Below are 27637 nucleotides of genomic sequence, written 5' to 3'. Positions count from 1 at the left end.
CAGTAGTTGGCGTGGTCGGTGATGAAGGACGTGTGCACTTCATCAGGTTGATACATCATTATCTGGTTGTACCCCGAGTAGACGTCGAGGAAATTGAGGAGGGCGTGTCCAGAGGCTCTGTCGACTAACCTATCAATGTTTGGCAAGGGGTATGAGTCCTTGGGGCATGCTTTGTTTAGGTCGGTATAATCAACGCACATACGCCACTTTCCTGAGTTCTTCTATACTAAGAAGACGTTCGCCAGCCATGTGGTATATCTGACTTCACGGATGAAACCGGCGTTGAGCAATTTTTGTGTTTCGGCGACGATGGCCTCTCGTCTTTCACCGCCTACTTTCCTCTTTCTCTGGGCGACTGGTTTTGCCTCCTTGTATATTGCTAGTCTGTGACAGATGAACTCGGCGTCTATGCCAGGCATGTCGGCGCTAGACCATGCGAAGAGGTCGGCGTTCTTGAGGATTTCCGCTTCGAGTTGCTGTCGCAACTCTAGAGTTAACTGCCTGCTGATCTTCGTGGTTTGGTCGAGGAGTTTCCCGATTTGGAGGTCATCGAGCTCATCAACGGGGCTAGGCCGTTCGTTGTGAGCGTCAGATCTCGGGTCAAGGTCAGTGATTTCTTCGTGGTTGGTGCAAGCCACGGTGGCAAGGTCGCTTTTGCACTACTTACCCGGTGAGGCGATTTTCAGGCTTTCTGCGTAGCATTGCTGTGCCATCTGCTGGTTTGCTTTGATGGCGATAATCTTCCCACCGTGTCCTGGGAATTTCATGGTGAGGTGCGGGGTGGACACCACTGCTCCGAGTTGGTTGAAGGTTGTCCTGCCAATGATGATGTTGTAGGAGGTGTCGGCTTCCACGAGTAGGTATCGAACCATAACTCGTCTTGAATCCGGAGGTGCTCCGAAAGTTATCAGTAGGTCCACGTATCACCGGGTGTGGATGCTTTTTCCTGCAAAATTGACTAGGGGTTCTGTGTGAGGTTGTATGAGAGAGTAGGGGACGTCTAACCTGAGGAATGTTGGCCAATATAGGATGTCAGCTGAGCTCCCTTGGTCGACCAGGGTCTTGTGTACCTCCCAATTGGCTAATGCCACGGCTATGACCATGGGATCTTCCTGGTTGGGGTTGACCCCGGCGTAGTCGTCGTCGGTGAAAGTGATCCCTGGCGAGCTATTGATAGACTATGGCCAAGGCCAAGGAATCCAAGAGGTGATATCATAAAAGAACCAAGAGGAATGGGATGATCTTCAAGACCTTTTCATATGTTTTGTACATAGTTTCTTTTGTATAGGTTATTTTTGCCTTTGTATTTGTAAGGCACTTTATTTCCCTTTTTAGTAGCTATTGTATATTGATTCTAGGGTAGGTTACTTGGACACTTTGACTCCATTTAACCTAACCTAGAAATACATTCTTTTCTTAGTTTTCTAGTAGGAGTGGCATTAGCAAATTAGAGAGTGTCCTTAATAAGCTAGAGAGTGCTCCTAGCAATTTAGCCAAAGGTGGTCCTAGGCTAAATTTTTCATATTGGACTCATTTTACTCCTAATTTTTCATAGATTTGATTTAGCTAGGTTTCATTCCCATTGAATGAACCCAACTAAACCAAATTAACCATTTTCAAATCAAAAGGAGTAAATTAATTCCAAGAAGCCGCCCACCTTAGAAGTGTGTTCACACTTGTGTTCACACTTGTGTGAACACTTGTGTTCACACTTGGACGAAATTCATGGAGTTTCTTAAGCTTGGAAGCTTGAAGCACAAGCTTCTCCTTGGCTAGCTTACCAAGCAAGCCAAGTGAGAAGCTTGCTCTCCAAGCCTCTTGACCTTGGACGGTTTATCTAGACTCAACCATGGTTCCTAGTGAACCATGGTCAAGACTAGCTTGCTCTCCAAGTTTCCTACTCCTATAAACTTGTAATTCTTTGATTGTAAAACACTTTTGACCAATTTGAGAAATGAAATCTGAATTTTCTCTCTAAATCAAGAGTCACAAAAACCGAAGAGAACTTTCTCTCCTAAGTTCTCTCCAAAGGTGCTTCAACCTTACCTTGGTTCCTTAAGCTTCTACCTCAAGCTAAGGAGTAACCGAGCCACTTCAAGGCTTCTTCTCCATTGAAGAACACTTCAAGGAGCTTCAAAGAGTCATTGGAGTCTTAACCTCAATAGCATTCACGGTCCTAAGCATGGAGCAAGTGAAGGAATCATCAATCTCCTCACCTAGTTCCATCATTTTTGGTATCTAGAGCCTAGTGCTCTTGAGGTTTTGTTTCCAAACTTTTCTACTTGAATCCGTGTTGTATCTTCCTTCTATTACATGTCTTCTTATGTTTGCTGAATGGATCTAGATTTTATTCACACTTTGATGGATCCAAAATGTCACATAATAATTGTTTGATTCATATTTGCTTGTCTCCTAATTCTTGAATCAAACCGATTTTGTTGTGCTTTAGGTTCCTATACTTGTGCTTTTAATTTTGCTTGAGTCTCTTCATTCTATAACATGTGTCCGTGATTGGACAACATTCATATTGTTTAGATTTTGCTTTTGAATCATATGTTTTGTCTAGAGTCATGTGTAGTCATTTGAATGTCATTGATTCCTAGACTAGCTTGTTTTGACCTAGTTTTTGTGTTGTGTTGATTGAGTCCGAAATTTGTTGTGTATTTTCTTATTAAATCTGAACCTTCCTATATGTGCTTTTGCTTTACATGTTTGAGTTCTTAATTTGCTATTAGTTCTAGCAAATTTCCTAGAGTTAGGTTTCTATTATGTCTTGTTAAAAGTTTTTGTCAAAAAAAAATTGTTAAACACTTCTCCTATTAGGTTTCCTTGTGTCTTGTGTTGTGGCTGAAACTTTGTGCAATTTTTTTAGCCTTAAAACAGAGCCAAAACAGAGGTGTGAGTGTCTTATATGCATGAGAAAAACAAAGGAAATAGTGCTTAAAAAATTTGACCTAAAATACTACAAAATTGTGAAGCACTAGAAAAGAAACATGCATGTGAACACCTTTGTTTTGTGTAGAAATTTTGCTGCAGTTTTTCTACATTAAATCCGAGACTTATAAGTTTTTAAAAGGCATTGAAACTCCTGAATATCAAAATAAAAATAAGAGAAAAATATTTTGCAAAAGAAAAAGAAAGAAAATAGCAAAAGAAAAAGCCATAGGAGTGAAAATTTGGTGTTGTGTGCTCTCGGATTTGGAAAATTTTTGTGACTTGTTTGCTTTGGTCCAGCCATATCTTTGAGTCTTATTTTGTTTTCTAATCTTAGCTTTTGATTTGTTAATCCATTCTAGTACCATTCCTAGGTTATTCTTTTGTGTGCTAGCTTTCTAAAATTTGCCTTAATTTTTGCTTGTCAAATTTTGTGGAACTCTTTCTAGTCTTGTCTCATTTCTCTTCTACCAATTGGTGTAGCTTTCCTAAATTGTTCATTTTCAGTTTTAGCACTAATATTCAGTCTTGAAGGTGGTTGAGTGCTTCTTGAAAGGTGTAGGAGGCCAAGGCAAAGGACATCCACTTGAAGGCTTTGGTGGTTGCTTAGGGAGTTTGTTCTCTCTTGGTGGCTAGGCTCTTGGAAACACCTAGAAGTGACTAACATCAAAGTTGCTTCTAAAGAGAGGAGTGAAACACCTTGTGAGGCTGCAGTTGGTGGCTGATTTGGATCAACAAGAAACTAAACCAATTGTGAAAAATTTTTGTGAAAATCTAGAACTAAATTTAGTGACGGAAATTTTGGTTTCTAAAACCTAGTTTTTCATTACAAAATCCGTCTCTAAATTTGTTCTAAATTAGTGGCTAATTTGTTTTCCTTGAAATTAGGTGCAGCCACTAAATTCATTTGAGAGTGAATTTACATTTCATTTGGAGTGTAAATTTACATTTCATTTGAAGCAAATTTGAATTTCATTTACCTTGTAATTTTTGTTTTCTAAATTTTTGTACAAGGCCTTTATTAAGGAGTGTCTTGGAGTGCCTTTGGTGTATCTCCATCTCTCCTTAAGAACTTTTATAGTAATCCACGTGTAGTACTTGTGAGAGTGGTCCTTGAAGGTCTTTGGTGCCTTTCAAGCTCTCACTTAGGTTTTATTGCTTTAAACGTCTAGTTTAAGTTTTCTTGTCTTTAAGTTTTCAAGCACTTTATGTTTTAAGCAATTTATGTTTTCAGTCATTTAAGTTTTCAAGCAATTTATGTTTTCATGCTCTTTATGTTTTCAAGCATTTTATAAATTGTACACATAGGCACTTGCTTGTTATTTTTCCTTTAAGAAAAGTTCTTTGTGAAAATTGTTTTGTGCAAGACAAAAGTACAAGGGGGTTTAGAGATTTTTACTTGAAGAGGCTTGGTTATTAAGTGGCTCTTTAGTAGCTCACCTCCCTCCAAAGTTCAATTTGTACTCTTAGACCTCTAAGTGCCAAGTCTAAAGCACTCCAAAACCTTATTTTCATAAAAACTATTTTTGTGTGAAAAATATCTCTTGAATTAAAATGTCTCAAGATTCCTCCCATAGTGAAAGTGATGGCTCTCCAAAAAGTCTTTCTTACATTACTAAAGAGCTCAAATCACTTAAACTATGGAAAAAGCAAGAGTCCATTCAAAGAGAGAAGGAAAGAATTGAAAGAGAAGGACAACTTGCTTATCTTGAGGAAGAGTTGAGAATTTTAAAGCAAGAGGAAGAAAAATTGAAAGAAGATATGAGAAAACATAGGAAAAAGAGTAGGAGTTCACATTCACAATACACATCTCCTAATGAAAGCCTTAATGTAGGTAACCATTATCAACCTCCCCCAAGAAGAACTATTAAAACTAGGGAATCCAAGGTGGATCTCCCTCAATTTTTTGGGAAGGATGATGTGGAGGCCTACCTTGATTGGGAGATGAAGGTAGAACAACTCTTTGCTTGCCATAGGGTAAGTGAAGAAAGAAAAGTCCCTCTTGCAACCCTTAGCTTTCAAGGGCATGCAATGTATTGGTGGACCTCTTTGGAAAGAGAAAGACGTCTCCACAATGATCCACCTATCCAATATTGGAATGATCTTAGGAGTGCATTGCGGAGGAGACACATTCCCTCTTACTATGGTAGGGAGCTTATGAATAAGCTCCAAAGGCTTCAACAAAGAGATATGTTTGTAGAACTCTATAGACAACAAATGGAGCTTTTAATGATGAGGGCATGCATAAGAGAAGAGGAAGCCACTACAGTAGCCAGATTCTTAAGTGGTCTTAACTTAGAGATTAGAGACCAAGTGGAGCTACTACCCTACAGGGACCTAAATGACTTGGTCCAACTTTGTGTAAGGGTAGAACAACAAATGTTGAGAAAATCTTCTAAAAGAGAAAGCTCCCACTCTAGATCTCTTAGGAAAGACTACTTGGAGGAAGAAAAACCTTTTGAAAAGAAAATTATTTCAGAACCCTCCAAAGAATTGGCTAAAAGGAAAGAGAAAAATAAAGATAAGGATAGAGATCTCATCACTCCACACACTAGCACAAAGACTAGTGATATTAAAGGTTTCAAGTGTCTAGGGAGAGGTCACATTGCTTCTCAATGTCCTACAAAGAAAGTTATGATCTTAAGGGGGCATGACACTTATAGTAGTCAAGAAGAGACTACTACCTCCTCTTCTAGTGAGAGTGAGGTTGAAACAAAGCTTCAGAGGTCCAAAGTGGAGCCAATTTATCCTTATGAAGGAGAGCTCCTAATGCTTAGGAGAATCCTTCATAATCAACCTAGTGGTACCCTATTACAACGAGAGAACATCTTTCATACAAGATGTAATGTTTTAAATAATGCTTGTTCTCTCATTGTTGATAGTGGTTCATGGTGCAACTGTTGTAGCACTAGGTTGGTTAAAAAGTTGAGTCTAATTACTATGCCACATCCTCAACCTTATCATTTGCAATGGCTTAATAAGGATGGTGACATAGTAGTTAACCAACAAGTGAAGGTCAAGTTTTCCATTGGGAAGTATGAGGACCAAGTTTTATGTGATATAGTACCAATGGAAGCTTGTCATATTTTGTTAGGAAGACCATGGCAATTTGAAAAGAAAACAGTACATGATGGTCTTACTAATGAAATTACCTTCACTCATAAGGAAAAGAAATTTGTGTTTTATCCTCTCTCACCTCAACAAGTGGCCGAGGATCAAACACAAATGAAAATAAAAAGAAAAAGTGAGAAAGTAGGGAAGAGTAAAGAGGAAGAAATATCCTCTAAGGGAGTTATGTCTAAAGAGAATTACTTTGTCAATAAAGAACCTATGAAAACTATTCTCTTTATTCATAAAGACCTTAACTCTTACCCTCACGCTGCCACTAGTCTTGAAGAAGAGATTCACAAATCCATTATTTTTAAAGAAAAAGAATCTCAACTTCAAGATTTTGTGAAGGAGAAGTGGACTTCTTTTAGTTCTACTTCTCATGCTACTTCCTTGGTGGTGCCCAAGGTAGATAGTCTTCCTACCTTAGTTGTGTCAATAATGCACCCAATTTATGGAATATATTATTTGTTGGATATAACATCTGAACCTTCAAGGTTCCTTGTGACAAATTCTTTTCATAACTATCCAACAAATAATATAATCCAAAATTGTTTAGGGAATTTCTTAGTAGTATTTTCCTTATTTTTTAGGAAAAGCCTAGCTTACCACATAGGGTACTTTAGGCAAGATATTTTAGTTTTTAGGATTAAGTCTTTAGTGTGGTATAGTTTTAGCTTTAGCACATTTTTAGGATTTAGAAATATACCTAGTCTATGTTTAGGAGAAGATCCTATTCATTATATTAGTAGGTCTAGTATCATAGATTTCTTTAGGTTTCATGAAAGGATTCCTTCTAGGATATTCCTTTCACATTTATTTGTTGAAAATATCACTTCTGATGAATTTCATTATATATTTGTAGGTATGGCCAATAATCATGAGGACCCTCGAGATTTGAGGTCAAATCCTTTTCAAGAGGGAGGGGATGATAGACTATGGCCAAGGCCAAGGAATCCAAGAGGTGATATCATAAAAGAACCAAGAGGAATGGGATGATCTTCAAGACCTTTTCATATGTTTTGTACATAGTTTCTTTTGTATAGGTTATTTTTGCCTTTGTATTTGTAAGGCACTTTATTTCCCTTTTTAGTAGCTATTGTATATTGATTCTAGGGTAGGTTACTTGGACACTTTGACTCCATTTAACCTAACCTAGAAATACATTATTTTCTTAGTTTTCTAGTAGGAGTGGCATTAGCAAATTAGAGAGTGTCCTTAATAAGCTAGAGAGTGCTCCTAGCAATTTAGCCAAAGGTGGTCCTAGGCTAAATTTTTCATATTGGACTCATTTTACTCCTAATTTTTCATAGATTTGATTTAGCTAGGTTCCATTCCCATTGAATGAACCCAACTAAACCAAATTAACCATTTTCAAATCAAAAGGAGTAAATTAATTCCAAGAAGCCGCCCACCTTAGAAGTGTGTTCACACTTGTGTTCACACTTGTGTGAACACTTGTGTTCACACTTGGACGAAATTCATGGAGTTTCTTAAGCTTGGAAGCTTGATCACTAGCTTCTCCTTGGCTAGCTTACCAAGCAAGCCAAGTGAGAAGCTTACTCTCCAAGCCTCTTGACCTTGGACGGTTTATCTAGACTCAACCATGGTTCCTAGTGAACCATGGTCAAGACTAGCTTGCTCTCCAAGTTTCCTACTCCTATAAACTTGTAATTCTTTGATTGTAAAACACTTTTGACCAATTTGAGAAATGAAATCTGAATTTTCTCTCTAAATCAAGAGTCACAAAAACCGAAGAGAACTTTCTCTCCTAAGTTCTCTCCAAAGGTGCTTCAACCTTACCTTGGTTCCTTAAGCTTCTACCTCAAGCTAAGGAGTAACCGAGCCACTTCAAGGCTTCTTCTCCATTGAAGAACACTTCAAGGAGCTTCAAAGAGTCATTGGAGTCTTAACCTCAATAGCATTCACGGTCCTAAGCATGGAGCAAGTGAAGGAATCATCAATCTCCTCACCTAGTTCCATCAGCTATGGTGCGAGGCGGAGATGGTGAAGTGCACGCGGTGAACGTTACGCAGGTTTTTTTTCTGGGCCGCGCTGCTGGTGCCCCCTCCTGCGAAACCCCCTGCGATTGTACCGACTATTCCCTGTAAGGGAGCTGGCCCCGCTGCCTGGTATACCTCGGCTTGCGTTGCACCGCCGGGGTTGAATTGAGGGCCAGGGGGAGGATCAGGTTGTCGTCGCTAGGGTGGAGTGCGAATCCTCTTGTCTCCCGCGCGCAAGGTCGCGAGGTCGACCTCGTTAACAGTTTGTATTGCGGCCAGGTCAGTTTCGTGCTGGGCACGTATGCTCTGCGGATCAGTGTCGTGCTGTTGCCGCGTCTGCTCGACTTGGTCGATCAGCTTCCTCGAAGTTACAGTGTCGCTGTCCTTGGTGACTGAGTGATTTGCGTCGTCTGTCGTGCATCTACTATGGCTCTTGGTGAAAACCATATAGGTGGCAGATAAGAGTTGTCTTGATCGGCCCCACGGTGGGCACCAAATGTTCTTACCGGAAATCTGCTGTAGAGCTGATCCGCCTGGTAAGATCGGTGAGCCTCCTTCACTGGTACGCTGGTGCTCCAAGATGGGGGTGGTACCTGTAAAAGAGACTCTGATGCCAAAGTTAGGGTTTGTATGAGTATTAGTCTCGTATGAGTAATGCACGTACCTTGGAGTTTTCTAGGTTTACTTTGGGCTTTGGGCCTGAGATAAGATATAACATGATAAAATATGATTAAATGATGGATCTCGTCTGGGGCGGGATCCTCGGGGATCAGTTATGATTTGCTTAAATACCGAGCTGACGTCACATAGCGCGTGCCCGAGATCGTCTTGTGTTGTTGTGCCGAGCTCGGAGCTCGACCTCGCAGTACGGACAGTTCATCAAGCAAATTGTATTATCAAATTCAATTTTAAAGCCTTTGTCACTTAGTTGACTTATACTCAGCAAATTATGTTTCAAACCATCAACAAGCAATACATTCTCAATCAATGTTTGAGAGGAGGAATTACCAACATTGCCATGGCCAAGAATTTTCCCTTTGTTGTTGTCACCATAGGTAACATACCCTTCATTCTTCAATTTCAGACTTGAGAACTTTGAAGGATCCCCAGTCATATGCCTTGAGCAACCACTATCAAGATACCAAAGTAAATTTTTGGCCCTCAAGCATTCCTACAACAAAGATTCAAAGAAAAAATTTAGGTACCCATGTCAAGGGTCCTTGTTGGTTAGTTCTCAGCCTTTCGCTCTTTTCAACCCAAACCATCTCGCCATTTGGAACTCCATATTTCCTAGAATAGCAGTTCCTAATTGTATCGCCTTTTTTATAGCAATAAAAACAAGTTGTTTGTCTAGAGAAATTGCTTTTAAATTTTCTAAAATTTTGATTTTTCTTAAAAGCTTCTTTCTTTGACTTAAATGGCATGCTCATGCTTGAATTAAAACCAAGTCCACTCCTATCAAAAGTGTTTCTTTGTTTTCCCAAAAGAATATGTAAGTTTGCATTTCCATTTGTGAACTTTTCAAGAGTGGATTTTAATCTAGCATTTTTCTTTTTCAAAAGTCTTGCAATGTTCACAAACATCTTTTGAGGAAGTGGGGTTTTCACAATGAGCTTCACTAAAATTAAACATAGTTTGAAGATTTTCATGCTCATGCTTCAAATCCTCAAGCTCTTGTTCAACTTTAATTAAAGCATTTTCATACCATTTCAGCTTGTTTTTCAACTTTGAATTTAAGGCTCCTAATTTGACAGCTTCTTCATGAATTTGTATAAAAGCTTCTTAGAGTTGATCATAGTCCGGATTGGATTCAAGGTCAGAATCACTTACAATTGTGTCTTGGTCAGCTCCAGCCATCAAACACAAGTTGTTCTCCTCACATTCGGATTCATCACTTGTTGTGCTTGAGTCATTATCTTCCTAAGCAATGTAAGCTCTCTTCCATTTTCCATTTCTCTTGGTTTTCTTCTCCTCTTGTTGCTTTTTCAAGAGGTTTGGACACTCAACTTTCATGTGTCCCGGTTTTCCACATTCAAAGCAGTTGAAGGAAGATGTGCTTGCTTCCTCTTTCTTGTTTGTTTTTTATGTTGAATTTGTAGGGGGAATTTTTCCTTCTCCTTATGAATTTTCTGAACTTCTTCACCAGCAAGTTGAAGTTCTTGGTTTCGGAATCATCGGAGCTTGTTTCTTCACACACCTCTCTTCCTTTGGCAGTTTTCAAAGCTTTCAATGACACTCATTTTCCTTTCTTATCCTACTGCTCATGTTCATCAAATATGTGCAGCTTTTGTTCATGCTCTCTTAGCTTCCCAAAGAGAGTAGCAAGTGTCAAGGAGGTCAAATCCTTTGATTCTTCAATGGCTATCACCTTTGCTTGCCATGATCTGTCCAAGCATTGCAACACTTTCAAATTCAGCTCTTCTTTCTCAAATTTCCTGCCAAGGTCAACAAGGTGATTTATCAAGTGTGTAAATCTCTTTTGAAAATCAGAAATAAATTCACCATTTTGCATTCTAAACAACTCATATTCTCTTATGAGAGTATGCTTTCTTCATCTCTTTACATCACTTGTTCCTTCATGAGTGACTTGCAAAGTGTCCCACATTTCTTTAGCAGATATGCATTGTGAAATTCTAAAAAATTCATCAATAGACAATGCAGATGTAATAATGTTTTTGGCTCTTTTATCATGTTGGGCTCTTTTCTTTTCCCCATCACTCCACTCACTCCAATGTTTTTCTTTAATCTCATCACCATCTTTTTTCATAGGGACATAAGGTCCATTTTCTATAGCATCCCATACAGCAATATCAATAGCTTCAACGAAAATTCTCATCCTAATTTTCCAGTAGACATAGTTTTCACCATTGAAAATAGGAGGTCTATGAATAGACACACCCTCACCATAGGGTAAGTTGTTGTTGGCCATTTTTGAAATCTTGAATAACTCTCAAGAACCTTGCTCTAGATACCAATTGTTAGAAAAGAATGGCACAATCCAACAAGGGGGGTGAATTGGATTCTATGACCCTTTAAAAGTTTATCAGAGTATTTAGGATCTTTATTTTACTTAAATTTTTCTAAGACTGAATTTTCAAATGAAACTCCTCTAAAGACTTGTTATGGAAGTATGAATGCAATATGCTCTCTTGATTACAAAATAATAAGGTTCAAATGTAATGCTCTAATTCAGGTTTAAACCATCAATGTTCACACACACATGTTAATCAAGAATTATCTTCTTTAATATTCAACCAAAAAATTACTCAAAGTAAAAGATAAGGTAGAAGAAGATTGCACAAGTCTTTTATACTGGTTCAGCCACTCCACATGTGACCTACATCCAGTCCTTAATCAACACCTGATTAAGATTTGTTCCACTATCTTAAGTAAGAAGGTTTACAAGCACACCACACATGCATATACTTCAACACTAAAGATAGCAACTTTCTTGACCCCAAGAAAGCTCCCCTTGTAGAAACCCACTACAAGAAACCTTACCACTTGAGAAACCCTTCTCAAGATTTTACAAGTATTCACAAAGAATAAAAGAACAAATTCACCTGGAATTCTTGACACAAATCTTAATCTTCCCTTTCAAGAATGATATGATGATGATGATGATCTTCTTTCAAAGTTTTTCATAAACATTTCTCTTCTTGGATTCACAAAGAAAACTCTCCAAGATGTCACAAAGACTCCACAAAAATGTTTTTCTCAATTTGATTATCAGTTCTAACTCTTGTCTAAAGTTTCTAAAAGTTCAAACTATTTATAAAAGTCTCAGACCCAGATAATCGATTATTTTAAAGGATAATCGATTATTTTGTTCTTCAGGTTTTCTGGAAACCAACCAAGAACAATATAATTGATTATTTTGCTAGATAATCGATTATTTCAGAGATTTATTTCTGAGATAATCGATTATTTTGGCAAATAATCGATTATTGCAGCAAGGCATCCCATTTTGCCTATTGCTGGAATAATCGATTGTATTTAATGATAATCGATTATTTTGAGTTAGTTTTTAAAACTTCATTTTATACCTCAAAATAAGTTTCTAATCTTCTTAATTCATCATCATACACTCTCTACTTAGTTTAGATATAGAATTTGCTTATGCACAAAGCATACCAAGCACACACAACATAAAAACTCATCCAAAACAATTTATTTTCTAAACTCTATTACATAGCTCTTATTACATAGCACTTTCTCTGACTTTGTTTTTGTCTTTCCAAATTATTGTTGTACACACATGTTGTGATCATCAAAACTCCTTTAAGCTTAAAGCTCTCCTAAGCTCAACAAAAGGAAGACTAATTATCATTAATGATTCAAAGTAATATAAGAGTGAAAGGTTTGGGCTTATATAGGCTCGGTTTGAAAGCAAAATGGCGACAAGGTTCAACCATCACATTTGGCGCCTAGTTGAATTCACATTCAAATTTGAATTGAATTTAAATTCAAATCTCCACTCCCCATGTGGTTGGCCATGAACCTAGGTACTCTAATGCATCTAAATGTAATTTAGGAAGAATTTAGGGTTGATTTGAAGGTGCACATGTTCAGCCACTAGTGGTGAAAAACATGTGACTCAAATGCAACTTAAATGCTTTCTAAACTAAATTTAGGTTAGCCTAATTAGCCTATTTAAGTAATCCTTTAAAATTCCTATTCTAATGTCCTAAATACAATGACCAATCAAATACAATGGAAAGGAAAAGTTAAAAGAATGAAAATGAGCTCAATATTGGGTACCAAAAGCTCAAAGGTCCATGGAGCCCAAAACTAGGCCCAAGTGAAGAGAACCCTAGGTGTAACGCCCCAGTTTTCAAACTTTTATTGGGGGTAATATAGTAATTTTTATTAATTTATAAGGGTGATAGCCCAGAACGGGCCATTCCCAAATTCGAACAGATCGTTCTAAACTACTAAAATAAGAGTGATTTAGTAGCCCAGAACGGGCCGTTCCCGAATTGGAATGGGTCATTCCAAACTACTAAAAAGGCCTATAACCCTAATTGGGAACGGGCCATTCCAAAAATATGGCCGTTATGGGTTAAATTGCAACCCAAGAACGAGCCATTCTGGTTTGAGAACAGGTCATTTTGAATGTGAATTTTACACATGATGTAAGAGTCCAGAATAGGCCATTTTGGATTTGAAATGGGTCATTCTGGTGACTCCTAATGCCTATAAATAGAGCGCTCTAACACTCCCAAAAAGCACACTTTTCACTTCTGACCCTTTTCTTCTTTACTCTCTTCTTTTCTTCTACACTCTCTGAAGACCGAGGGGAACCCAGGGGAGGAGACCAACCAAATCTTGCTTTGTTTCAGCTATTGTTTATCAAGGTACGAGGGAAAAAAGGATTATTTGTATGCAAAGTTACATGAGGGGATTGGGTAGAGGAAGAATCTGTAGGATTATGGGTAATTTTATAATTATTTCTGTTTGAAGAATTGATGATCCCATTAGATTTTTCATGTATAGAGGATTATAAATATATATTTAATTTGTAAAAATGATGATTTGGGAGAGAGAACGAAACTGTAGAAAAGTGCCTATGAGTTAGGTTTTGGAAAAATTGGGGGTTTTACTATTTGGGTTAAGATTCTATTAAATTGGTGATTTAATCTGGTTTTATATTAATTTATAAATATTATTATTATATTATTTGGTAAAATTAATGATATAGATGTGGATTCATGGTGAATTGCTTGAGGGGTGTGTGAACCACTATTTTGTGTGGATTTTGTGTATTTGTTGTGGAATTGAGTTATGAATGTGAATGTGATTGTGGTTCCTCACACTTGTGACCAAGGGTGGCACGACCTTGGCCAAGAGATGCTACAGACGTGACCTTGGCATAGTATGGGATGGGTGATTCCTCATGCTTATGTCAAGGGTCACACGACCTTGGGCAAGAGATGCTACAGGAATGACCTTAGCATAGTATAGGACGTGTGATTTCTCATGCTTATGTCCGGGGTTGCATGACCTTGGGCAAGAGATGCTACAGGCGTAACCTTGGTATAAGGTGGGATGTGTGAGGCAATTAATACTTATGTCGGGGGTGGCACGACCTTGGACAAGAGATGCTACAGGCGTGACCTTCGCATAGTATAGGATGGGTGATTCCTCATGCTTATGTCAGGGGTGGCACAACCTTGGGCAAGAGATGCTACAGGCGTGACCTTGGCATAGGGTTAATTGTAAGATTTGTGATGGATTGGTGTGATTGTGAATTGTGATGTGAAGATGTTGCATGATTGATAGAATTAGAATATATAGAAATGCTTGTAAATACTTCATTAGGTAATGAGTTATGATGAGACGATGTTATGGATCTTCCTTGTGCTCTTTACATATAGATGTTTTCTTTTCTCACCGTATAATTTATGGATGTTTTAGGTGAGGAAGATCCAGCTATGAGTGGCATCTAGAATGCCAACAGTTGAATTATGGGTATGCTCTGATATTGTGACATCGGGGCAGAGGATTTCTAGGACATGGAATTTTTACATGTTGTATTTATTATTTTAAAAACAATTTGTAAACTCTTATGTTTAATTTTCCAATGTTCATTTTGAATCATTTTGGATATTGAAGAACATTTGTGAAGGATTTTATATGAACCCTTTTACCAATGTTAAAAAAAATATTTCCTTAGTTTATTTACATTATTACAATATGTGTTGGGGTAGTAAGGGTTTCACATTTAGTGGTATCAGAGCAGGTCGATTCAATCGGTCGTGAGTTATGAGTCTACTATGCTTTTTTGGTAGATGAATGATATAATGAATTGATTGTGAAACTTATTGATATGCTAGTGTGATAATTGATTAAGTTTGTTGTTTATTTAATTATAGTATAATTGTTAACTTTTCTAGGGATTAGAAGAGTAATGGAAAGAGGTAGGAATGATCGTGCAATCGCTGATGCTCTACAAGCGATGGCTCAGGCTCTTGGTACTTTTAACCAACGACCAGAGGTAGATTGGCTGAAGAGATTCCAGCAAAATAATCCACCATGCTTCAGTGGGGTTTATAATCCTGATAGAGCTACTAACTAGATTTTTGAGGTTGAAAAGATATTCCAAGCTTTGGAATGTCCTTTGGTGCAGAAGGTGACCTTGGCTGCCTTCATGCTTTTTGGAGAGGTTGGGGTCTGGTGGCAAGGTGCTTTGTAGAGAATGATGGCTGTAGGTACCCAAGTGAATTGGGAGAATTTCAAGCAGTTATTCTTGGAGAAATACTTTCCACGAGATGTGAGACATAGGAAATAGGTGGAATTCCTTCAGTTGAAGCAAGAAGAGAATTTTGTGGCTGAGTATATGACTAAGTTTGAAGACCTGGTTAGATTCTCTCCCATGTATGATGGTGTGGGTAATGAAGAGGACAAGTGTGTGAAGTTTGTGAGTGGTCTTCGCCTTGAGATCAAACAAGTTTTTAGTTACCAAGGGGTCACTCAATATCATGAATTGGTAAACAAGTGTCGAGTCTATGATGAGGACAACCGTGCTAGAGTAACTCATTATAAGAATGGAGGACCCATGAAGAATCATAATAAGTTTGGTTCATCTAGTAAGGGTAAACCTTACACCAAGATTCAAGTTCTAAAGTGAATAACCAAGGTTCTGTGCAACAAAGGAGTCGAGCTCCAATGGCTAGCCAAACTTCTAGAGGGGGGAGTGTGGGTTCTGTTCCACACAACAACTGCTTCAACTGTGGAGAGCCAGGTCATATGGCATATGAGTGTCAGGTGCCAAGAGTAATAACATGTTTTATTTATCAAGAGAAGGGACACAAAGCTCGTGAATGCCCTAAGAACAAAAAAAGGAACAACAGGAGTTAGAGGGAGCGCTAGCAAACCTAGGGCGATAGGAAGGGTTTTTGTCTTGAGTGGTGCTGAAGCTACTTAATTCAAAGACTTAATCCAAGGTATGTGTTTCATCAATGGAAGTCCTCTAATTGTTTTGTGTGACTCTGGTGCGACTCACTCTTTCATATCATATACGTGTGTGTCCAAGTTAAAATTACCTGTTTCTTCCTTGTCTTTTGAATTAATAGTAGAGACACCAACTAGTGGTTCAGTTTTTACTTCTGATGTCTGTTTAAAGTGCCCTTTGAGTATTGATGGTAGAAATTTCATGGTTGACTTAATTTGTTTGCCTCTAAGTCACCTAGATGTTATTCTAGGTATGAACTGGTTATCTTCCAATCATGTCCTTTTTGAATTATGCTGATAAATCTATTATTTTTAGCGAGCCTGTTGAAAAAGTGAGTAAGGACTATTTAACTGCCAACCAAGTTAAGGTATCTTTGCAAGAGGATTCCCAAGTGTACATGTTGTTAGCTTCTTTAAATTTTGAGAATAATGTTTTGGTGAATGAACTGCCTGCTATGTGTGACTTTTCAGATGTCTTCTCTGATGATATGTCTAGCTTACCACCTACAAGAGAAGTAGAGTTTTCCATAAACTTAGTACCAAGAACAGGACCTATTTCTATTGCACCTTGTAGGATGTCACCCGCAGAGTTAGTGGACCTTAAGAAATAAATAGAAGACTTGTTGGAGAAGGGTTTCGTGAGGCCTAGTGTATCACCTTGGGGAGCACCTGTACTCTTAGTTAAGAAGAAGGATGGTAGCATGAGATTGTGTGTAGATTATCACCAATTAAATAAGGTAACCATTAAGAATAAGTATCCATTGCCTAGGATAGATGATCTTATGGACCAGTTGGTGAGTGCTTGTGTATATAGTAAAATTAACCTTAGATCGGGGTACCATTAGATTAGCGTTAAGGGTGAGGATTTACCCAAGACAACATTTAGGACTCAATATGGACATTATGAGCATCTAGTAATGCCTTTTGGTGTGACGAATGCTCCTTCAATTTTTATGGATTACATGAACCTAATTTTTCATTCGTACTTGGATAAACTTGTAGTTGTATTGATAGATGACATACTAGTTTATTCCAAGACTAAAGAGGAACATAAGGAACACTTAAAGGTAGTACTTCAAACCCTTAGGGAGAGACAACTTTATGCCAAGTTGTCTAAGTGTGACTATTGGCTAGAGGAGGTGAGTTTCTTAGGACATGTGATTTCCAATGGGGGTATAACAGTAGATCCATCTAAAGTTGAGGCGGTGCTTAAGTGAGAGGCACCCAAATCAGTTAGTGAGATTAGGAACTTCCTTGGATTAGTTGGCTACTATAGAAGATTCATAGAGGGATTCTCTAAGTTAGCATTACCCTTGACAAGTTTAACTAGGAAAGGAGTTGTGTTTATGTGGGATAGTAAATGTGAGAATAGTTTCCAAGCCCTTAAGGAGAAGTTGACTAGTGCACCTATGTTAGTGTTGCCTGACCTTAGTAAGACTTTTATAGTTTATTGTGACGCTTCTAAAATGGGTTTGGGTGGAGTGTTAATGCAAGAAGGAAAGGTTGTATCGTATGCATCTAGACAATTGAAAATATGTAACATCCCAAATTTTCTACTAGTATAATGATTATTTATTATTTATTTTATATTTATGGAGATTATTTTATTATAACTATTTTAATGGGTTTTATAGAATGTTTTAAAGGTTTTTAATAATTATGACTTTTTTTAACAATAAATATTATGAAAATTATTTTGTAATATTTTGATTTTTTAGTAGCCCAGAACGGGCCGTTCCAGACTGCTAAAATGGCCTAGAAAGATTAGGTTGGAACGGGTCGTTCCAACACATGATTCACTAAGTAAACTTTGAAACCAGAATGGGCCATTCCGATTTGGAAACGGGTCGTTCCAAATGTGGTCGTTGTGAGTAAAAACTCATATGCAGAACAAGTCGTTCTAATTCTAGAATGGGTTGTTCCAAATGTGAATTTTGGACATGAAGTATGAGTCCAGATGGGTCGTTCCAGATTTAAAACGGGCCGTTCTGGCCACTCCTGATGCCTATAAATAGAATGCTCCGGCACTCCCAAAAGCACATTTTTTACTTCTGACATCTTTTTTCTTCTACACTCTCTGAAGACCAAGGGAGAACCCAGAGGAGGGGAATATCAAGATCTAGCTTTAGTTTCAGCTCCTGCTTATCCAAGTAAGGGGGGAGTGAGAAACCTCGCTTTGGGTGTGGGAATATCTCTTGGGTAATGAGATTGGCCCCCAATCTTGTGTTTGTTGTATTTTTTGTATGCTTATGTATGAGGGGTTTTCCCCAATTGTATATATTTTTCCTATTATTTTCTTATATGTAATTAATTGTATGAATTGAGATCTCTATGGGTTCCTATGGGAAACCCTAAGGGAATGCATTGGTGATTGTAAGAGAAGATGGTTTGAAGAGGTAATTGTATGAGTTAATTGTGTTATTTTAAATGTTTATTGTATGAATTAGAGTGCTTTGTGGGTTCCTGTGGGAAACCTATTAGAAACCACCCTATGAGAAATAGGCAAAATAAGAATATTTTCTGTTTTGCTTTTTGATTGTTCTGGTGTATTCCTTGTTGAATGAGATGAATGAATATGTGTTTAATTTCGCAAATAGATGAGTTTTAATATGGATTAAAGTGCTCTATGAGAATTGTGCATATAATGTGATAATGTGAATGTGATGATGGAATATGATGATCAAATGTGATGATGAAATATGATGATGAAATGTGATGATAATAATGTGATATGAGAATGCATAGAGTCTTGATTGACATGCATCATGTGCATAAATGTTTTTAAGGGTACGATATGGAATACACCGCCAGAGAAGGCCCCCTAGTGTAAAAGCTTTGGGGGTTAGTCCTTGGGGATAGCTCGGTTTGGAAGTCCCAGTCTCGCCCATTGTGTGCATGGGATGTATCTTGCGCGGCTTAGCTATCTTGACGAGACTCTAGTAGAATATCCTTCTAGTGAGAGTGCCCAGAGGGTGTGACCCAGCATATACTCCTAGACTACTCTTTGTGTATTGCTAGCGGCAATATGCCATGTGATGTTTTATTGGCGCCATATGCATGATAATATATAGTCTGTGTCCATACTTATGCATTTTTAATTGATGGAGTAAGGTTGAAGCAATGGAGTGATTCTTGTTTCTTGTGACCTTCTTCGAATATGAAGACCTTTTCCTTGAGCTTGCCATGGTTCAAATGATGGAAGAAGATGATTGGAATGGTAGAAGAATCCCTAAGCTAAGGATGGAAGCATCCAAGCTATAGATCCAAAGGAAAGCTCACTTTCAAGTCTAGGAATGGAGGTTTTCCTAGAGATAGAGTGGGTGAGGTTTCGGTGACTCTTGGAGAGAATATGGCTGAAGTAAAATTCAGAATTCTCATTCATTCAAAAGTGTTTACAATAGTGAAGGATTCGAGCATATAAAGCCACGGATCAAGGAGCCATCACATGTGCACTAAAAGTGGCACCAATTTTGAATTCAAATTTGAATTTGAATTCAAATTGAACGTCCACTTGTCCTAAGCCATGTGCAGCCCTTCCTTCTAGATTATTAATTGCATTTAGAGGTAATTTAGGATTCATTTTAATGTACACATGTGCAGCCACCTTTGGCACAAAACATGTGACTCAAATGAAACTCTAATTACTCCTAAATGTAATTAACATTTTATGATTCATGCTTTATTACTTAACCCTTTTAAATTCCTATTCTAATGGCCTAAATACAATGGCCAAGCAAATACAATGGAAAGGGAAAATTACAAGAATGAAAATGAGCCCAATATTGGGTACCAAAAGCCCAAAGACCCATGAAGCCCAAAGTTACGCCCAATAAGCCTATGGCTTACCATGCTACTCTATGTGGTCCAAAATACAAGACCAAAATATATGATACCTATACTAACATCATGTGTACAAAACATAAGAAAATAGCTATAAAAAAATATGGCCCATGAGAAGTTCAACTTGGGCCTTCCCAGGTCCATCGGGCCCATTGGGCCTTGACTGGCCCAAACTTTCATGTCTAGCCCATTCCTCTTGGCTCTTTCAATGTGTCACCCCTTGCCTTCCTAGGCATGATTCCATCATCCCCTCCCTCTTGAAAAGGATTTGTCCTCAAATCACGAGGATCCATGGAATAAGAATCATCACCTACATGCATACCATACCATGTGTAAGAGGTGAAATGTGAAGAAAATGGACTGTGGATCCTAAGAAGAATCCTTCCCTCTATCCTAACAAAGAAAACTAAACTTTTGAAATTAAAATCCCTACAAGTGGAAATAGGATCCTCTTCTAAGCATAACCTAGAAGGAAATCCTAAACAATTTTGAAACATATTGTTTGGTAGATAAAAAGATAATGTCTTGTGAAATCCTGAAAACTCAGATAAACTATTTTTGTCTTGTAGGGAAGGGTGCAAATTAAGTTCAAATAAAGATGAACTTCTCATAAGATCAAAAATAGAATATGAAATATGACAAGATGAATCTATCAAACAATATATTCCAAAATTTGGGTGCTTTATTAGAACAACTAGGGTAGAAGGAGTCCTAAAGAGAGGAAGGCTATCTTCCTTGGGCACCTCCAAGGAAGTAGCACAAGAAGTGGAAATAAGTGTAGTCCACTCCTTCTTCACTACATCTTGAAGTTGAGATTCATTTTTCTTTAAAATATTTTGTTCTAGAATCTCTACTTCATGACTAGTGGTAGCATAAGGGTAAGAGTTAAGGTCTTGATGTATGAAGAGAGTATTTTGCAAATGGTTTATAGAACAACTCTCTTCACTCAAAAGTCCTTTAGAGGGGATATTTTCCTCCTTACTCTTCTCTAAGAGAAATGCCTTTTGTCTTTCTTTTTCTCTTGTTTTTCTCAATTTTTCTTTTGCTAAAAGCTTTTCTTCCTTTTTTGTTTAAGAATGTGAAGTTCTCACTATTACATGTTGTACTGTCTCGGGTGATATCCGAGATGACCTACAACCCGATCATACCTTGTAACACATCGAGGTCGGTGATGACTCGATAGAGCGTTTGAGGTGAGTCCCTTCGGTCGGAATCCGACTAGGTAATTTGAGTCCAGTTTAGAATCCTCTCACCTGTAAGGACTGAGGAGACCACTCGGCATTAACCCGACTGGGTCCTCGGTATGAACCTAGTCGGTCAGAACCCGACTACACTTGTTCCTTTCAACCCCGCACCATCAAGATAAGAGCGGTTAGGAAAATCCCTTCATTCTCGGGGCCCAAAAGGCCCATGAACGACGTGCCATAAAACCCAAAACCCTAGAGTTGAGAGGGCAGATTACACTTTTGAATGCTCTGGCTTTGCGGCTTGACCTAGGAAAAACCCTAGCGCACCCCGTGACCGGAACATTTTGGCGCCCACCGTGGGGCTACGGTAAAACTGCTCCTACGCCCCGAATCACAGAGAAGAACCAACGGACTACCATGGTGAGAGGCGGCAACCACAACAATGCACAACCTCCTACAATGGAGGAGATGATGGCCATGATCAACGGCTTAAGGGAAGAGAACGCGCGCTCCAGGGAGAGAGAGGAGGCTATTCAACGTGAGAATGAGGAGCTCAGGAGACGAGCGGATGGGATGGAGGCCAGGTTGGAAGCTAGTGTCAGGACGGTAGAGGAGGATGTCATGATGGAAGTCCCTAGGGATTTTCGACCTTTTTCGGAAGCCATAGAGGCCGAGATCATCCCCAGGGATCTTCGCACACCCCAAGTGGAGCCCTTCGACGGGACCCAGGACCCCGATCAGCATTTGATGGACTTCCGAGCTCAAATGCTGATCTGTGGAGGAAGCATGGAAGCGCGGTGCAAGTTGTTCATGGGCACGCTCAAGAAGGCAGCGCTGGACTGGTTCAGCGGACTCCCGGACAGGTCAATCACCGACTTTGACGTGTTTAGTCGGCTCTTCATGGCGCAATTCGCCGCTAACAAGAAGAAGCCACCGATCACGTCGGACTTGTTCGACCTAAGGCAGCAACGCGAGGAGTCACTGAAGGATTTCCTGCGAAGGTTCAACGAGACCGCGCTGAGGGTGGCATCGTTGGACGAGAAGATGGCGGTCATTGCATTTCAGAAAGGTTTGAGATCGGGAGCTTTCGACATCGCGCTCGAAAGAGCGAACTGTCAAACGATGTCAGAGGTGAGGGCTTTCGCTCTGAGCCACATCAAAACGGAGGAGAATCAGATCATTAAAAGGGCGGCCGAGAACCGAGAAGCAGGGAGCAGCAATAAGGAGGGAAACAAGCATCTTCGACCGCGCTCAGACTGGAGTAAACGACATGACCAATACAGCAGGAAGGAAAGTAATTACAGGCAGACCGAACAGGGTAGTCGGGCAAGGGGCGAATGGAGGCGCAACAATGAGGAAGAAAAGTTCACTCCACTTACTGTTCCTAGGCGACAAATACTTCACGATGTCAACAATGCATCGTTTTTTGAGTTTCCAGAGGCGACGGAGCGTCAGCTGGGGCCCTCGAAAACCGATTGGTGTGAGTTCCATAGGGCTCACGGACATTCCACAGAAAACTGCTTCGTCTTAGGAAGACAGATCGAACGCCTGATCAAGGAGGGATGACTGAGGGAGTTTGTGGCGAGAAAACAAGAAGGAGGGTCGTCCGACAGGCGATCTAAACGCACACATGACGACGCAAGGAGGGGCTGTAGACCCCTAAAATTGTCCGGGTCGGAAATAAAACTCGAAGACCCTCAAAGATCGAAGGAAAAGTCAGCCAGAAGGACTCCTAGAAGACCATAGGATGGCTATCTGTAGATTTAGAGGTCTTAGAGTAGCTTAAAATAAGGAAGTGGAGGGAATGAAGCCCAATACGGCCGTACTACACTTAATACGGCCGTATTGAAGCTTCAACACGGCCGCAGCGAACTCAATACGGCGTATTGAAGTTTCTGAAACTTCAATACGGCCGTACTGAAATCAATACGGCCGTATTGAAGCTTCAATACAGCCGCAGTGAACTCAATACGGGCGCATTGAAATTTCTGAATTTCAATACGGCCGTATTGAACTTCAATACGACCGTATTGAAGTTCAAAAATTTCAATACGGCCGTATTGATTCTGTAGACCGTATTGCGCCTATTCCCTATAAATATGACGTCAATTGGACGTCATTCCACACTTTTTCACTGAGTTTCGACTCCCTTCTTGAGTATTCTGGGGTTTTTGAGCAGTGTTCTGCCCTAGAAATCTCTCTAGGAGTCGATCCGACGAAGTTCTGGAATTCCGAGCACTTAGCTTGGAGATTCGAACCTAGTCGAAGGGAAATCCTCCGGATTTCCATAGTCAAAAGTTTTTAGGAAGGAGCGAGCGAGCTTGTAGAGCGAGGGAACGCCAAAAAGCTTCCCAGTTTTACTCAATATATAAAAGCACGCTTCAAGAGCTTTCTTCTTAAATCCTTCCTTTTACTGCTTTCTGTGTGCATATTTAAACTGTCATCATGTAGATAGTTAATTTATAATCGCTTATAATAAATAGGGGTAATTTAGTAATTTTACGCTATTATTTTAGAAATAATCTGTCATAGGGAACCCGAAAGGGGCGCTGTGGGGTGCTAACACCTTCCCCACGCGTAACCGACTCCCTTACCCAACTCTGGTTGTAATGGCCAAAGTTGATTTATAAAATCAATTGCCTTATCCCTTTTTCCAATGTTTTGAGTAAAACATTGGTGGCGACTCCAAAGAACCCTCCTTTTGCGAAAACCACTAATCCATGGAGGGTCCCGCTTGGGATTAATATGGATTGGTGAGACATTTAATAAATAAATTGGATAAGATCGACAAGGTCTCAGTTTGAGAACAAGTCGTTCTAATAATCCAATACATTTTCAAAACCAAAATAAAAGCGAGCTCGACCGTCTTCGCGACCGCCGAGGCCCGTTTGGGCCGGTGGCGACAGATGGCGACTCCACTGGGGAAGCCTCGAGAGTCAGTCCCATTTAGTGACAGATTATTTTAAATAATAGTTAAAATTACTTCATTACCCCTTGCTTGTATTATAATATGTTTTATTATATGGCTTTAAATAACTGTTGTATTTTTAAATTCCGCAATTGTTTGAAATACAAACTGCACACAAACTTTTGCACACAACAGTTCCCTCTATACCCGGGGGCATGAGTGATTAACCATAGGGAGTGGATGTTAGTACGGCCGGTTGTCGAATGGGTCTATAGGTGCCCGTAGACCGTTGTCGGAAAACATCACTCAAGGTGATAACCATGAACTTGAGTCCGACGGTGCGTTGGAGCTTTCCATCGACCTACGATGAGAGGAATTGGGTCCCTATAATGGGGGCACCTTGGGGGCCTTGGACTGGTGAGAACAGTTAGAACCACCTTGAATATGCACCATTTCTGCAGGATACCCCTACCTCGTGATTCGCTCGTGACTGTTCGTGGATGAGTGAATTGTTTGTGTAAATGCTTATGTGCAATTGTTTGTGCATTAATAAAAAACCTCGCGATAAGGTCTAAGAATAATACCCATGCATGAAAATACCATGACATGAGAGGAAAAACCATGTGTGAAAATATAATAAAAGTAAGGAGCATAGGCATCATTATCAATAATACCTCATGCATCCTCATCATTATTTATAGGTTCACTAATACCCTCTCGATGTGAGTGAAAGAGACCCGTGACTATTGAGATTCTCCGTTGTGGAGAAATCATAGGCTAGGGAGGGCGATAAACTTTCATCTTAAAAAGGCAGCGCCTTAAAAATGAAAGATTATCAAGCTCACATCGAGAGTGTATTCATATCATAAATAAATTAATTAGATTAAAAAATTCATTTTAGAAAGTGGCTGGTCATCTCTCTGTCCTCACACGCGCAAAGAAGATCAAGAAAATGGAAGCATTGGAGGAGCAAAACAAAAAGCTCACAACCGAGCTTTCACAACTTAAAGACCAAATGGCGCAAATGATGGAACTCATGCGTCATCACAACATCCATGGATCTCATCACAGTGATCATGGGTCCCATCATGAGGGAGAGGAGGAAGAGCATGAAAAAGATCCTCCACACGCTGTACCCCTTGGGGCTGGAATTATGATTAAAGAGCCCGAAGTATCAAAGGAACAATTCCACGCCCTCGAGGATCGGCTAAGGGCTATGGAGGGGCATGATTTTGACATCAAGGATGCCGCCGACATGTGTTTAGTGAGGGACATCCAATTCCCTCCTAAATTTAAAGTGCCGGATTTCCCAAAGTACGTGGGATCGACTTGCCCCAAAAGTCATCTCACCATGTACTGTCGCAAGATCGCCGCATATGCCACAAATGAAAAGCTCTTGATCCACTGCTTTCAAGAGAGCTTAGCTGAAACTGCACTCAACTGGTATATGCAGCTAGATGGAAATCTAGTACATACATGGAGGCAGTTGGCCGACACCTTTCTCAAGCGCTATAAATACAACATCGACCTAACACCCGATAGGTCTGATCTTCAAGCCTTGAGTAAAAAGAACGATGAATCCTTCAAGGCGTACGCCCAACGTTGGAGGGAGTTGGCGGCACAGATAGAGCCCCCGCTGTCGGATAAGGAGACGGTGTCCTTATTCATCAACTCGTTGACTGGTCCCTATTACGATAAAATGATAGGGAACACAACGACACTCTTCTCGGACATCATCACCATTGGAGAAAGGGTGGAACAAGGACTTAAAAGTGGGAAGCTGGCTAAGCCTTCCCAACCATATGAAGCTAAGAAGGCCTTCGGGAAGAAGAAAGAAGGAGGAGTCAACGCTGTAACCATTTCTCCATCTTCTTCCGCTTCAAAGTCAGGCAAATCGCAAAACAACTCTGTGAAGAAGTTTGATAAACTTCCGACCACTTATAGCGATCTCCTGCCGAAGCTAGTAGAGGCGCGTCTTATAGCTTACATTCCACCAAAAAAAGTGAATCCACCTTACCCCGATTGGTACAATCCACAAGACAAATGTCTATACCATTCGGGGGCACCAGGGCACTCAACGGAGAACTGCAGAGCTCTCAAGTATAAGGTCCAAGACCTTATCGATGCTGGGTGGGTCACTTTCGATTCGACGGCGCCCGATGTGAGCAAGAATCCTCTACCGCAGCAGGAGTAGAGAGAAGGGCAAGCCATGATAGGGCCCCTCCACATTTTTTCTTTTAGGGACTCATGATCAGTACCCAAGATCATGAGGACCTTTTCATGTAAATAAAGGGTTTTGTACAGTTTTACATACATATATCAATAAAGAGGCATTTTTCACACATTATTCTCTCATTTTGTTCTATTCTCTCTCTCTCATTAATATTAATAAACTCTAAACCTAAACAGAACCAATAAATAATTATGTCTGTGATTGCTCGCTCTGACCGGGATCCGAAAGCCGAGGGTGAATGGGTTGAGTTGGACAGTGATGAGGAGACCATCTCTCCGGATCTGCAAAGACTGCTAGATCAAGAAGCTCGTCTACTCCAGCCATATCAAGAGAAATTGGAGACCGTAAATTTGGGGCAGGGTCAAGAGTTGCATGAGGTCAACATTGGGACCCATATCAGTGATGAAATAAAGGCACAATTGATCCAACTATTGAGGGAATACAAGGACGTATTTGCATGGTCGTACCATGATATGCCCGGATTGGACTCTAATATCGTCGAGCATAAGTTGCCATTGAAAGAAGGGTTTCGACCTATCAAACAAAAGCTTTGACGAATCAAGCCCGAATGGTCTTTAAAGATCAAGGAGGAGGTAGAAAAGCAATTAGATGCGGGATTCTTGGTCGTATCCCAGTATCCCGAATGGCTGGCTAACATTGTGCCAGTCATCAAAAAGAATGGGAAGGTTAGAGTGTGTGTTGATTATAGGGATTTGAATCGTGCCAGTCCAAAGGACGATTTTCCCTTGCCCCACATCGATACACTTGTGGATCACACCGCCACAAACACACTCTATTCCTTTATGGATGGATACTCGGGGTATAATCAAATCAAGATGAATATAGAAGACCGCGAGAAAACTTCTTTCATTACACCCTGGGGCACTTTCTGCCACAGGGTGATGCCTTTTGGACTTAAAAATGCGGGTGCCACCTACCAACGAGCGATGGTGACGCTATTCCACGATATGATCCACAAAGAAATTGAAGTATACGTGGATGACATGATCGCAAAGTCAAAAGACGAGATGGACCACATCCAATATTTGAGAAAATTATTCAATCGGCTTCGTAAGTATCAGCTTAAGCTAAACCCGGCTAAGTGTACTTTCGGAGTTCGGTCGGGTAAGCTTCTCGGGTTCATCGTCAGTGAAAAAGGCATAGAGGTGGACCCCGATAAAGTAAAGGCAATAATGGAAATGCCTCCTCCTAAAACTGAGAAAGAAATTAGAGGATTCCTCGGCAGGGTGAACTACGTCGCAAGGTTCATCGCACAGTTGACTGACACGTGCAAACCAATATTCAAGCTGTTGCGCAAGAATCATTCCGAAGTTTGGGATGAGAATTGTCAACAAGCTTTCGATAAGATCAAACAGTGCTTGGCCAATCCACCAGTGTTGGTGCCACTTGTCGAGGGAAGACCATTAATCCTCTATCTAACGGTGCTTGATGAGTCCATGGGAGCTGTGCT

General features: G+C 39.9%; 2 protein-coding genes across 2 annotated transcripts; one reads left to right on the top strand and one right to left on the bottom strand.

The window, feature by feature from the left end:
- Positions 1 to 221: 221 nt before the first annotated feature.
- On the bottom strand, positions 222 to 8492 carry LOC145953424 (uncharacterized). The gene is made up of 4 exons (XM_083067377.1): positions 8307 to 8492; positions 1006 to 1178; positions 668 to 946; positions 222 to 567 (listed from the first exon to the last, which is right to left on the bottom strand). Exons 1-4 carry the CDS (start codon positions 8490 to 8492, stop codon positions 222 to 224), a joined length of 984 nt encoding a protein of 327 aa, XP_082923503.1.
- A 12950-nt stretch (positions 8493 to 21442) lies between these two features.
- On the top strand, positions 21443 to 22591 carry LOC145953423 (uncharacterized). The gene has a single exon (XM_083067376.1). It carries the CDS (start codon positions 21443 to 21445, stop codon positions 22589 to 22591), a length of 1149 nt encoding a protein of 382 aa, XP_082923502.1.
- Positions 22592 to 27637: the final 5046 nt, after the last annotated feature.

The sequence above is a fragment of the Cajanus cajan genome, chromosome 11, assembly GCF_000230855.2.
Source record: "Cajanus cajan strain Asha chromosome 11, NIPB_CcT2T_4, whole genome shotgun sequence".
In the NCBI taxonomy this organism is placed as follows: domain Eukaryota; kingdom Viridiplantae; phylum Streptophyta; class Magnoliopsida; order Fabales; family Fabaceae; genus Cajanus; species Cajanus cajan.
This window is presented reverse-complemented; position numbering and strand designations above follow the sequence as displayed.

Bases quoted from the DNA above. Each gene is read 5' to 3' on its own strand.
- LOC145953424 (XM_083067377.1), bottom strand. From the start codon at position 8,492: ATGGTTTTCACCAAGAGCCATAGTAGATGCACGACAGACGACGCAAAT. The intron at 1,179-8,306 runs GTTAACGAGGTC...CCTTGGCCATAG, and splicing joins ACCTGGCCGCAATACAAACT to TCTATCAATAGCTCGCCAGG. The intron at 947-1,005 runs GTTAGACGTCCC...TCAATTTTGCAG, and splicing joins TATTGGCCAACATTCCTCAG to GAAAAAGCATCCACACCCGG.
- LOC145953423 (XM_083067376.1), top strand. From the start codon at position 21,443: ATGGTGAGAGGCGGCAACCACAACAATGCACAACCTCCTACAATGGAG.